At 42.3% G+C, this 12,804-nt stretch overlaps 2 protein-coding genes across 11 annotated transcripts in view; one reads left to right on the top strand and one right to left on the bottom strand.

The window, feature by feature from the left end:
- DOP1A (DOP1 leucine zipper like protein A) overlaps positions 1-5,895 on the top strand; it is a 61,281-nt gene extending 55,386 nt beyond the window's left edge. For 4 of the 8 annotated variants that reach the window (XM_033512906.1, XM_033512907.1, XM_015621336.3 and 1 more), the window contains 2 exons: positions 1,741-1,800; positions 3,893-4,198. In XM_033512906.1, the coding sequence (XP_033368797.1) occupies positions 1,741-1,800; positions 3,893-4,198 (366 nt within the window). Of the gene's footprint in view, positions 1-1,740; positions 1,801-3,892 lie in introns of all 8 variants that reach the window. The other 4 variants (XM_033512909.1, XM_015621335.2, XM_033512908.1 and 1 more) reach the window with 2 other exon arrangements.
- Positions 4,484-12,770, bottom strand: PGM3 (phosphoglucomutase 3). 3 transcript variants are annotated; one of them, XM_015621342.3, is made up of 13 exons: positions 12,469-12,770; positions 11,969-12,174; positions 11,071-11,255; positions 10,691-10,758; positions 10,253-10,386; positions 9,831-10,026; positions 8,858-9,015; positions 8,459-8,542; positions 7,663-7,761; positions 7,230-7,346; positions 6,960-7,082; positions 6,044-6,217; positions 4,484-5,460 (listed from the first exon to the last, which is right to left on the bottom strand). In XM_015621342.3, exons 2-13 carry the CDS (start codon positions 12,170-12,172, stop codon positions 5,374-5,376), a joined length of 1,629 nt encoding a protein of 542 aa, XP_015476828.1. In that variant the 5' UTR covers positions 12,173-12,174; positions 12,469-12,770; the 3' UTR covers positions 4,484-5,373. The 3 variants fall into 3 exon arrangements, with proteins under 3 accessions (XP_015476828.1, XP_015476829.1, XP_018861536.1); XM_015621343.1 differs by lacking the exons at positions 11,969-12,174; positions 12,469-12,770 and adding an exon at positions 11,802-11,889; XM_019005991.2 differs by lacking the exons at positions 11,969-12,174; positions 12,469-12,770 and adding an exon at positions 11,634-11,776.
- Between the last annotated feature and the right edge of the window lie 34 nt (positions 12,771-12,804).

Genomic DNA, 12,804 nt, shown 5'->3' with positions numbered 1-12,804 from the left:
ATAGAAAATGAACAAATCAAACAAACAAAAAAACCAAAGCCCAAACCAAACAAAAAAATCCCAAAATTAATCAGACAACATAAAAATTCATAACCTGCTATGATCAACATGGTTATGATCAGACTTTGGATTTCTAAATGAAAAGTATTATTTAATTAAAAAGTAAAATATGCTCCATTATGTAATATATTTTAACATAAAATCACTTTCAGATAGCCACTCATATATGTAGATACTAGTCTGATTACTTACTTTTTGAACTAGAAAACCAGTTTTGTTAATAATAATCAAATATTTTAAAATGTGTTGTATTCCTAAACATAACAGAACTGAATGTTGAGGCTGAGCAGAGGCTGTGATGAATGAAAGAGAGCAGAGATCAGTAGAAACAATTCTGGGGAAATCTTGGCTGCACAATTTGTAGATTGGGAGCAGGATTAGGATTGTCATAATGCTGGTGCATGGGATGTATTAAACCCCCAGTTTTGGGGTTGGAGGCCTGATCTGCAGATGAAGCTGAAGGAAGCTGGCTAAGCCCTGTCCTACATCTGCCACAAAGTAAGAACATTGCTGTCAGGTATTTTGCTGCTCCTGCTGTGAGGACAGAGCCTTCTTGGACAAGCAGTTCACTGGGAAATGTCGATGGGTGAGCCAGGGAAGCAGTAAGGAAGTGCAAACCCATATGGGAGAAAGTTTTGAAGCTTTATTCTCAGGTTTCTTTCTGTATAGATGTCTTTGTCAGGGCTGTAACACTGGCAGCTTGCTATAGCTACTGCATTTACAGTCTCAAATGTCTTCAGTGAGTAAAGGAACTACTGCTGAGATACAAGTGGCTACATTAAATTTAGGAATAACTTAGTTGCAGGCAAATCTGAACTATTGAAGCAAGGCCCACAATTATGGGGAATAAAACTAGTATCTGAAGCATATCTGCATTTTGTGTTTTATCATTTTTGAACCGTGAAGATGAGACTAAATTTCTCTTCTTGCATGTATAAAGGAGTAATGAGTTTTAACTACTTGCTCCTCAGGCATAGCCTCTAACCCTGGTGTTCAATGTAGTATCTGTTAGAAAGTTTTCACACTCCAAGTCATCTCTGTGCATGAATCTATACATCATGTGTGATTTATAAATATACATGCTGCTGGTAAGTACTGTATGCTGAGATAGATGCCTGAAGTCAGGACTCCCACAGTCTGCTTCAAGAATTCAGAAAACTTCCTGGAATTTCTGGAACCTCTTAGTCACGGCAGCAGTTTCACACTGAACCATAGGCAGGTGTATGATTGAGATAAACATGAGATAATGAATATTGACTTCAGGCTATTTCTTCTTTATGCAGAGGAGAATACTATTACATATAGCTGTGGGTTTTTCTTGGAAAATAATTGAGAAAAATGGAGTAGATCCTTATTTTCCTTCAGGGCACTCTGACTCATGTTTAGATTCATGTAGTATGGTGTTGCTCAAGCTCTGTTATCTGAAGGAAACGTGCTTAAAAACCTCCTTCGGCAGTGCTGGAAATAAACAGAGGCACTCAATGGCAGTGCTGGTTTTGTCTAGTAGTGTCTTGGCCATACTAGCTGGAGTCTGCCATTTCTGGATCACAGACTTCTCGGGGCGGGTGATTTTTCTAGCTGAAGCACAGCACCCAGCCAAGCAACTGCACGGCCTTCATGGCAGAGTATTCTCTTCATATGTGAAATGCAGTCTGAAAGTTCTCCTCTTTCCTTCCACAGGACAAACAGGAGGACTTTAAGACGGTGGTTTTGGAGGGAATGGAGATGGCCAAGCATCAGGTGAGGGTGGCCTTTGATGCTTGAGTTGTGAGACAAGCTTGCCATAATAATACCATCACCTCAAGGCCCCAAGCACTATTTAGCATTCATTAAGAACTAAGAGATCAGATTTGTTATAGAACAAAGCTGAGAGAATTTCGAGGTATAAGAACCCTTATTTTTGTAGAGAGCTTTAATTTTTTAAAAAGGGGAGTTTTTAAGTTAGTTTCCTGTACAAAATAGATTACAAAAAGCTGATGTTAGTTCTAAGAAGAATTATGATTTCAAATCATTATAAAATTAAATTGTAAAATAATTTTTCTCAGGTGCAAAACACACAGTCTGTGATTGGTCTCCATCAAATTAACTGTCATTTTAAGCATCTATGGAATTAATGGTATTTACTCAGCCAATGCTGCCCTGAGGAAATGGCTTGGATGGGTTGTATTTCATTGCTCAGAGTTGGAATTTGCACATGCAGCCCATCTGGTTGGCTGCTTTGCTGGGGGCACATCCTGCTCACCAATGGGTAATGCTAAGCATGGTACAGAAACAGTATGGAGAAACTTCTCTGTGAATACAATGAGAAGTTTTTTAACTAGCTAGAGTTTAGCTAGAGCTAGTAGTGTTTCTTTAGTAGTTTCATTTAAAGAAGGAGGCATCAACAACTCCTTTTGTGTTGGAAATTCAGTCTTCCCTTTGCTGTGGTTCAATGTGAGCCTTTCTTTTCAGAAGACTTGTAAAGCTAAAATAGTGATCTTCTGTGGCAGGGAGCCAAGCCACCAGATAGATTCATACTGAATTTAAACCTAATTGAGGTTTGCAAATGGGTGCCCTGTAGGCTTCTCAATTGCAGGACAGTTGCTTCATTTAAAGGGCAAAGCCTGTATTTGTTTTGACAAGTGTCATGTCTTGCAAAAATCTATTTGTTCAAAGGCTGTGCAATCAGTGATCTTTACCTTATGCTCTGTTCCCACTGCTTTCCTTTCCTCTTCATTCTTCTGTCATTAACAAAGTGGCCCTCCTGCCTCAGCCACAGGCACCATCAGGGTAGTGGGACACAGGTGGGACAGGGTGGATCCACAGGTGGCTCTTTTTAGTGAGGCCTTTGTGCTTCTTCTCTCCTTCTTTGCAGAATAAAATCCAGTACTACTGGAATTCTACTTTGTGGTAGAAGCTCTCTGAACTGGTTTGTCAGTAACAGTACAAACAAGGTGTTCCTAGTGCTGATAGTACCTTACTGTCTAGATTTGAGTGTGGTTTTTGACTCAGAGATAAAGGAAATGGGAAAGAACTGTATAAGAACCTGGATGTTGGTGCTCAGGTATTTCAGTATGCAGATATTTAAGGCAGCTCTAAGCAGGATTACAGCAGTGTGCTGCTGCTGGTGAGCATCTGGTGTGTGACTGCTGCCTTCGCTTGTGGGGTTCCTGAAATTCTTTTCTTTGACACTCCCCCATGAAATGGAAGGAACATAATACACAAGGAATAACTGAGACATTTTCCTTTGAGAACAATTTCAAGTGTTTCTTGGAATGTCCATGTGTGTTATTTGTGATACTAAAAATAGCACTGCTTTTTGCTCTTCCCAAGAACTCTGAACTCGAGCTGCAAAGTGAAAATGCTTTGTATCTATTTTAACCTTCTCTGGGGTTTATTGTCACTGATGCTGGCAGTATCAGCTGGTGAAGTGTGCATGTGTCACCAGAGAGAAGCTGAAGTAGCTCACAACTTCCAGCTATCATCAACTTGGGCCATTTGTGTTGCCCTCAGGGTGCTGCCTGGGAGCAGCTCAACAGGGCTGCATGGTGGGGGCTGCCTTGCTTTGGGACAGCCCTGGGCTTGAGGTGTTGGACTTGAATGCCCACTGCAACTCTTCTATTAGCATCAGCTGACTGCCATCTGTCCACTCCCAGCCACTGCCTCTGCAGGGCATGGTGAGGGAGATCAGAGGAACGACTTTGGAAGCTACACTTCAGCATTGGTGTGTTTTGTGGATAGAACAAGTATTTCTGGACTTTAGAAAAGCATCATATTATACATTAGTCTTCCATTTTCACCTGTGTTTTTCCTGTTTTGTCCTGTATTATTTCCTATGTCTCTGTATTTGCAGAAAAACCCGGAGGAGGATGGCTCAGGTAAAACACTAAACTGGGAACCAGGTCACTTGCTTTTAACCATCTACACTGTCCGCAGCATTGAGCAGCTCTTGCCTTTCTTCAATGTACTCAGCCAAGTTTTTAACAGCAAAGTCACAAGCAGATGTGTTGGACACTCAGGGAGCCCTGTCCTTTACCCCAACTGTTTTCCAAGTAAAGACATAAAAATGGAGAACCTCAAGACCTTCTCCAGCAAAGCAAGACAGAAGATTGAAGAAATGGTTGAGAAGGATTTTCTTGAAGGCGTCATAAAATCATAAACCAAACCGGTACTACTCAGCCTATATGTAGTGTAACTATCTAAATGAAATACTCTATCTTCCCCAGTTGTATAGTATTCTTTTCTTATTTTGTATGTAATGAAATACTTAATGTTGTATTTAAGTTAAATATTTGTAAATAAGAGAAGTTCTGGATGTGGCCTGAATCAAGTTTAAATATTGGTGGCTCATATTGATTATAGTGCCTACTATTTACAGTAAATGTTTTGTTGTCTTGAGTTCTGTCTTTAAAAACAAAAAAAAGAAAAAAATACAAGGTGCACATTTTTTCAATTTGTTTCCAGTTTATTTTTGTCTTTTTTTTTTTTTTTTTTTGTAAGATCTATTGGAACTTGTGCTTATTTAATAACCTGTAAAATGCTATTATGGCAGGAGGTAATACAGGACTACAATGAACTGTTTGTCAGAGGTAGACACCCTGAACCAAAGTATGCCAAGGAGGATACTTGGTGTGTTTAAAACATTGCATCCTGTTGGCCCAGCCCCTTCATGGTGCTGGGGAGCAGTTAAGGCCACAGAAGACAAACCTGTCTCTGTCCCTTCCCTCTCAAGTGTGATTTTAAATACTATTACTGCAAATCACTTTCTTAATAATGTCATAAAGTTTCTAATGAAGATAATATTGCAATAATAGATTATTATTTGCAAATATTCTTTTTCATTATATTGTTTCCCCCTCAAAATGAGGTGAACTGAATCTGAAGACCTAGTGACAGCCTCTGTCTTACACTGTTTGCCCACAGATGATTGGGCTACTGGGGGATGATGGGGATGATGATTCTGCAGCAGCCACTGTGAGCAGTCACAGCAGAGCTCCAGTCATGCAGCCATGGCCAATGCTCTGAGGGTAGGGGTGTTGGATTTCAGGCACAATGTGACAGTGAACTAAGCTGGGACAGGGAGGGGCAGAATTCCTTCTGAACCATGGCTTGTCAGGAAGTTAGACAAACTTGAGGAGGGGAATACTCAACAGCAAGAGCATCTGATTAAGAGGTAAGTTGCTAAAGGAGGTTAAGAATAAGCAGAGTAATATTCCACTCAGTTCTGATCAATCCTTGCTACTCCCAGGAAAGGTTGATTCTGTGCACAGCAGCATATGGTAAAAAAAGTAATATTAAAAGATAAGGGAAGTTGTGTGCTTTAACTGCCATTCATTATATAGGTTGGGGTGGTGCTCCTTTTCCACCAGCGAGATGGAAAACAGCCAGGCTCACTTCATGGGCGAGTGCATCTGCATTCTCCTGTGGAATGTTGGAAAAGTTAGTTATGCTGCTGTCAGCACAAGAAGAATAGAGCAAATATGTGATATTAAGGCAAGCATTTTCCTGCAAATGCTGTGTTCCCTATATTGCTCCATAGGCCACTGCCATCATGCTGGTAGGAGCATGTGAAGTGGGGAGAGCAAGACCACTGCTTTTGCTGTCACCTTTAAGTTCAGATCTGGACTAACTTAACAGCAGCCAGAATTTTTTTTCTGTCTTGCCTCTTATGAAATTGTGTAGTTAAAGGCTGCTTTGGTAACTTCCTTCTTAACCCTGAGCTCGCAGAAGGCTGGTTGTCTTTTCAAAATCATCTGGTGTTAAATCTGCCTTTATAAACATTTATATTTTCCTTTTGAAGATGAACATTGAGAACATTAAACATTACTTTTCTAAATAAAAGAAAATCCAAAGTGACTTTTTGTGATCACAGTCTTTTTTCCAAACTTAGCATTTGTTAAGCGTGATTAAATGACAAGTATGGAAGCAGATTTCTTTCATCACCCCCTGCTGGGCAGATAGTTTTATGTGAAGAAGCCCACTCATAAATGAGTCAAGCTCTGACCTGTGTGTCTGCTTCAGCATAGATTCTGACGACGTCCTCTGTTCCTGATGGGCGGACAAACGCCCGGGACAGTCTGTACTTCTTTACAAGGGCATCGATTTTCTCCTGCAGCCCCGGGGGCGTCAGCGCTCGCCTTTCTGCATCCGTTGTGTCAATAACACGTCTGTCTGCAACCTGTGGCATCAGAAACAGGATAAGACAGAAATTCAGGGTTGGATATGTTGTGCTATCTGGAGAAGAGTTCAGTTTGGGAGCCAATAAAGGGCTGCTGGAACACTTGGGGTCCCTGGGATCCTTGCAGCATCTGTTAACCAAGTCTTGAGAAGTTTCAGCTGCTCAGTTCAAAAAGGTCAGTTCTGAACATGCCTTTTTGGTCAGCTTGAAGTGAAACGACAGCTTTTTCCCAGTAGATCAGACACTTGTTTCCTCCAGTGCCTTTAGAGCCCAGAGCTTCCTCACTGTGTCTAAGAGAATGCTGCCACACGGCACCTTCTGCTGAAGCTCTTTGTGTGAATATTGGAAAGGATACAGAAGCAAGAGCTTGAACATTCAAGATAGACAAAGTGGCACAGCAAGAAAAATCCAGCTGCCCAGCAGGCAGATGCCTTTAGAAAACCAGGATTCTTCTAATTGGAAAGTTAAAATTTCTTCTTAAGTTAACATTTAAAGAGATTTGGTCAGGTTTTTCCATTTAGCATAGTTGTCTATTATTTCATTTTTTTTAAAGTTGTATTTCTATTTTAGTCCAAGTCCCTCCTCTGGAGTTTTCCCCCAGCTTCTTTGGCCTATTTCTGCCCCGTCATGGTCTGTTTCAGCTTTAAAATAAAGCTTTATCAAAATCTGTGCAGGCAAAAGATGCTGTGAGCAGGGCCCCCAGAGGCTGCTGTAGCCTGAGCCAGCGTGGCTGGTAACTCACCTGGACCTTGAGCAGCCGATTGGGAAGGTCGGCATAGAGGGCGTCCCACTGCTGCACAGTCAGACCCTTCAGAGCCAGGATTGCTTCAATAACCAGCATGTCTGAGACAGCATCGCCAACAGTCTGCCAAGAGGGAGGGAAAAACACTGCAGCACTGAAGACAGGGAGGCAGGATTTCATCAGGAACCTTCCAGCAGTCTCCAGCCTGCCAGGAGCTCACAAACTTGGCTAACCCTGCCAACACTGTGGTTAAGTTCTCTCAGTTTTTACCTGATTAATCAGGTCAATCATGTTTTCAAGCATCATTGCTGCGTCTCTTTTTTCATCATCTTTCTCCTCTTTTACCAGTTGTCGTATTTTAGTTTCAGCAGCTTTACTAAACAGCACCTAGAAGAAAAAGGTGAGAACTTGTCAAGATGAAGCCAGCATATATGCAGTAGTGAGGACAAAACTTTTACCATCTAACTCAAATAGCCATCATTAATGTTTGCTACCATGAATTTCTATCCCTCCATAAAGCACAGAGGAGCTGGTAGCAATGCTGTGATAAAGAGAGAAGGAGTAAACAAGTCTATTTTCAAACAAGGAGGAAAAGTCTCATTTATAAAACTAAGCAGAGAATGAAAAGACTTCCTTCTCCAGGTAGTTTAGCTGAAATTTTGTACATAGGGGCTGATCATATGGATTACATGCTCATACTTACTGTGCCATGTCCGTTTGCCTCAAAATAAACACCCACATCAAACTCCTGGGCCTTGTGGTGCAAGTGTTTCACTCCTGTTTTGACACAGTGCACAGGTACCTGCAGCCCAAGGGTGTGCAGAGAATGACAGCAAGGTTACAGACTCTCCTCAGCTGCCTGGAACTGAGCACCAACCTGCAAGGACTGTTGCAATCTAACCCATGTTTTGTGGCCACTGAGGCCCCAGAGCCAAAATGCCCCACTATTTCTGCTGACTCAAGTAAAGATTTCATTTATTCCTGTGTAAATAAAGACTAATTAAAGAAATAAAGAAATAAACTCCAAACCTGGAAAAATTCAATTTAGTTTATAGCTTCAGGGAACACACTAGATTCACATACAAACAGAAATACCTTCTCTCAATTCCCGAACATTTAGCTTGCTGCAGGAAATGAAACCATCAGTGTCAAAGTATCAAGGAGCCTTTACTGACACTCACTTGGTTGTAAAGCTATAAAAGTCCTCATTTTGTTTAAGTACCAAGGGATGTCATTAAACATTTTTAAAATTAAAAAATATTAAAAATATTAATATATTTAAAAATATTAAAATATTTTAAATATTAAAAGCTGACTAGAACTTTTTAAGCTCTGCTCTCTTGCATCTCTCCTTTGCCACCAAGAATTTAGTCACTACTGGAGGTTTGAAAGAGTAATTTATTTTTGCTTAATTTTAATTTTCCTAGTAATCATAATACAGTAGAATTTAGTTTAAAATAAAAAATGTGAACTACCCAGAAAAAAAACACAGAGAATACCTTCAGTGTTTCCTGGAGGTAGCGTGTTGAATTCCCATTGGCATAAGCTGTTTGTACCACTGCCATCTTGAAGTTCTGTTTCACCTAAGCAAACCAATAAGCCAAGCTTTACTGTCCAATAAGCACATAGCCAAACAAAAAGGATAAATGGAAAGATAATTGAACTATTAAATGTAAAATTAAAACTCCTGGGTAACAGAGGGAGGCACCAGCTCACTGAGAACTTCTGTATGTTTAAAACATGAATTCTGTCAAGTAAGGTACAGGATTGATCTGTTTTTAAAGCTGGTCCACTTTAGGTAGATGTAAGAGACCACATACCAAGCAACACAGCTTCATTAGACTATTTTATACTTTACAAATGAAAATACCAGCATTCATTTCATATGTTAGAGTTACCTTGGCAAGAAGTTCTTTTAGGAAGATACTAATTAAAGTTGCTATTTTATCTCCATCAATCAGGTGAAAATGGCCAGCTGTGTCCTTATAATAATAAACAATTCTATCTGCATCACCATCAAATGAGCAGCATCTCTCATTGGGCTTCATGTCCAGCCCTAGTGCACAGTTACAAATGCAAGTTAAAGACAGGAAAAGAAACAAAATCAGGTCATTTGTTTCAGTGAGTGATTAGGAAAACACATCTTCTTTTCTGAGCACAGTTTTGCATACAAATTACTCAGGCACAGTTAAGGCAGGATCCAGACACGAGGCACAAGCATCCACCCCCAGCAGGTACTGCCACTGTGCTGCTCCCATCACTGCACTTCTCCAGGACACAACCAGCATGGGAAGGGGAAGCAACACCATATCTTGGTGCTCAGATTTGGCCAGCAGCTGCAGTGAGAGGGCAGCTGTCCAATGGAGAGCTCAGTTTAGCCTCAATTAATCTCATATCCAAACCAGCCTGCTCTCCCAATTCTGGGGTTTTCTTTTATACAATTCTCAGAAAACTGACTGAAATAATTTCCTCACTGGTTTATGTCAACGAGTCAGCCTGCTGGCACCAAGCTGTTAATTAACCCAGCCCTTCTGCAGGAACCCGGAAAAGTGTTTCTTCGTAATACAAAGTGGTGTAAAATAAATAACACTAAGCCAAGTCCTGACTGATCTTTGAACTCTGCCAGCTTAACATTCAGAAGAAACTGTCAAATATATTTCAGCCAGTAGAGATACTGTGCTCCTCTGAGCAGTTCAGATTAACACAGAGATGTGCCAAACCTGGCCATGCTATTCCCTGTTTCTGTTGCAAAAGGAGAACCATTCATGCAGTCCCTTAGTAGGAAACAGGGAGCTTCACTTACCCAACAGTGTGAACCCTTGCCAGACCCTGCAGAGGAGGGAAAGCAATATGAAATTACTGACTACATACCTCCAGGTGGTTTCTGGTGAACTTTCACAAAATCTGCGCCACATAAGTGATTGAGTTTCTCCTTGGTTCCATCATTATATATGTGAATTAGCACCTCTTGTGGAAAGTAGGGCTTCATTTCTGATAGTTTCAGGGCTCCTATTCCATTGGCACAGTCAATCTTCAGGTGCCTTTGACTCTCTCCAGAGCAGTGAGACTTAGTGCAAGGGAAAAAGGAGCAAAGTGAACTGTTTACCCTAGAGAAACCACACCTAGAGCATGCTGAATTAGAAACTTCAGAGCACAGTTTTGCATACAGATGACTCAGGCACAGTTAAGCCAGGATCCAGACATGAGGCACAAGCATCCATCCCCAGCAGGTTAACAAATAGAAGAGATTAATTTTGTACATTTGCATGAAGAAGACAACACGTGCTATTCACCTGTTTTATCAGTTCCATAAAAGCTTTTGACAGTTTTTCATAATAACCTTCCAGTGTTGCTTTTCCATACTGCCCTTGGGTGTTTTGACAGCAGACCATGTAATGGAGCTGTGGTGTTGTCACCAGACCATAATCTAAGCGTGAAAAAAAAGGAATATAATTGCAAAGTAATTATTGCTTAAAAGGTGTACAGTAAACAGACAAATGCAGTACAGGAAACACATATGAAATTTTTCAAGTTGTCTCATGAAAACACAACCTTCCCCTGCCCTGCCTTGCATTAAAGCCATACAACCACCCTGAAACAAGATTGTTACAAGCAAGGAAGGAAAAGTGCTGGGCTGTTGCTTTAGGGCTGTATAAAGGAGTCACATTTACATAAAAAAAAACCCAAAAACAAACTTGAAATGAGATCAGAATTGTAGAAGTGTAACCTACCATGGTACTGACCACCTAGAACCTGGATACCATCTATAACTGACTGGGACAGCTTCTCGCTGCTTGGCCTGGAAAACAACAAGTACAGCTGATAACCTTGGCAAAGGCATTTATCTATGGACTTGGGAAGGAAGCACATGTGGAAGGCTCTACAAGCTCCCTGTCAGAAGATTTAGACTGACTGTGAAGAAATCCAAACCTTTTTGTGTTGTAGGCAATTCCCAATAAAAGCCAGTTTGAAAGCAAACACCTCCAGGGATTGCAAACACATGTAAAGTGCTGGACACAGGTGGACATCACACAGTACCCACACAATTCCCCTGAAGGCAGCACTGGTATTTCCATAAGAGCAGGATATATCTATAGCCTTTTGTCATTACCTGGTGTCTCTACCAATAAAAACTGATGCATCTTTGTGGAGGTTCACTGCTGCTTTTTGGCAGATTTCCATTATCACTTTCTGTAATTCTTGCTCCTCTGCATTTGCTAGTTGTGTGGCATACTCTTCCCAGGAAGGGTGCAGCATTTCTCCAAGAGGATCCACCAGCTTTACACCATTGTCTTCCTTAGCAGAAAAACAAAAGAACAAAAAAATAGTAACTCTAAAAGTGGGGAAGTAATAAAACTTCTTTGAAGAGACAACACATGGTTCAGTCACATTGCTTCTTTAAGAGTTGAGAACTTCAGGGATGCAATAGCTTAGATGTTTATTTAAACCTCCAACAAGCCCCCAAAGAAGCGTATAACATATAACATATGTATATGTAACAAGCAGATTGAATAACCAATTCTTTCTCCCTTATAATTTTGGTATGAAATTCATTTGACATTAAAATTACATAAGGGGAGATTCTAAAAACCTTCAGTGCTCCGCAGCAGCAGTCTAAAGTCTAAATGCCTGAATTGTAATAGCTGCATTTGCATGTTTATTTTTAAAACGTACAGATTTTACTCAAAGGTTCTTCTCAAGGTTACTCCTGGCTTCCCAACATTAGGAAGTTACATTGCAACATGAAATGTTTCCTATGTTACACCATTTCCAGGTGAGAAAAAGTCCTGCTTCTGTGTAGAGGGGAAAAATAACTTCAGATAGATCAGCGATCATATTTACAGGGAGCAGGCTGAATCTTTAAGCAGGTCCAAGTGTCCTCAGGATCTGGTCCTTCAGCGCTACGATGAGCTTTGATTCCAACAACTTGATCACATCTTTCCACCCTTCTACCAGAACACATCATTCCACCGAACTGGTCACATGCTCAAGGAAAGGGCAGTTCTTACTTCAGGGTTGTGAGACGCTGTAACCATGATGCCAATGGTCGCTGTCACTGCTTTGGACCTGAGGATCGCCAGGAGGCCCATGCGGAACACGATGTGATCCAGCTGCTCGGCCTTGGTGCGGAATCCAGCGGTGCCATACTGCAGGGTCAGCCCGGCAGGCTTGGGGTGCAATGCCGAGTACTTCCTAAGGGCTTCAGCATCCATTTCTAGAGAGGGAAGCAACACAGATGGAAGTGAGAGAAGACGAGCCGCTGTAATCAGTTTCACCTTCTGAAGGCTGCGAGCGCCTTAAAGCGCTGCCATCAATCCCTTGGCGGGACCGCAGGGGGACCAGGACCAAGGAAGGAGTCTCTCTACACTCCCTGGAGAGCACCGGATAAATTGAGCGTGATCAGATATAAGCACATCCCGCAGGGACGAGGCGAGGAGAGCCACGATTCCCAGTCGGCTGGATCCAGGGATCCTGACAGGTTCGGGCAGCGGAGCTTCCCGTTTCTCACCGTGACATCAGCCGCGGCTCCATACACTGACTTCCGAGCCCGAAAGCAGCGTGTCCTGCCTCCCCAGGCGCTGGCAGGGAAGCCCCCAGCGCTGTCCCCGGGATGCTGCCCCCGGGCGGCGGCTCCGAGCGGGCCGGCAGACGGACACAGGCCGGGCGGGCGGGGCCAGCCGGACACGCGGCCCCCGGCACAGCTGCTTCCCTCGGGACCCCGCGGCGATGGCGCCCGGACGCACCGGCTGGGGCGGGACGGAGCGGGATGGCAGGACGGGATGGCAGGACGGGATGGCAGGACGGGATGGCAGGACGGGATGGCAGGATGGGATGGCAGGATGGG

This window comes from Parus major, chromosome 3 (genome assembly GCF_001522545.3).
Source record: "Parus major isolate Abel chromosome 3, Parus_major1.1, whole genome shotgun sequence".
Classification (NCBI taxonomy): Eukaryota; Metazoa; Chordata; class Aves; order Passeriformes; family Paridae; genus Parus; species Parus major.
The sequence above is the reverse complement of the archived record's forward strand: the minus strand, read 5'-3'. Positions and strand labels throughout refer to the sequence as shown.

Bases quoted from the DNA above. Each gene is read 5' to 3' on its own strand.
- PGM3 (XM_015621342.3), bottom strand. From the start codon at position 12,172: ATGGATGCTGAAGCCCTTAGGAAGTACTCGGCATTGCACCCCAAGCCT. The intron at 10,387-10,690 runs GTAGGTTACACT...TTTCACGCTTAG, and splicing joins TCTAGGTGGTCAGTACCATG to ATTATGGTCTGGTGACAACA. The intron at 7,762-8,458 runs GTATTCTCTGTG...CTTGGGCTGCAG, and splicing joins ACCTCCAGGAAACACTGAAG to GTACCTGTGCACTGTGTCAA.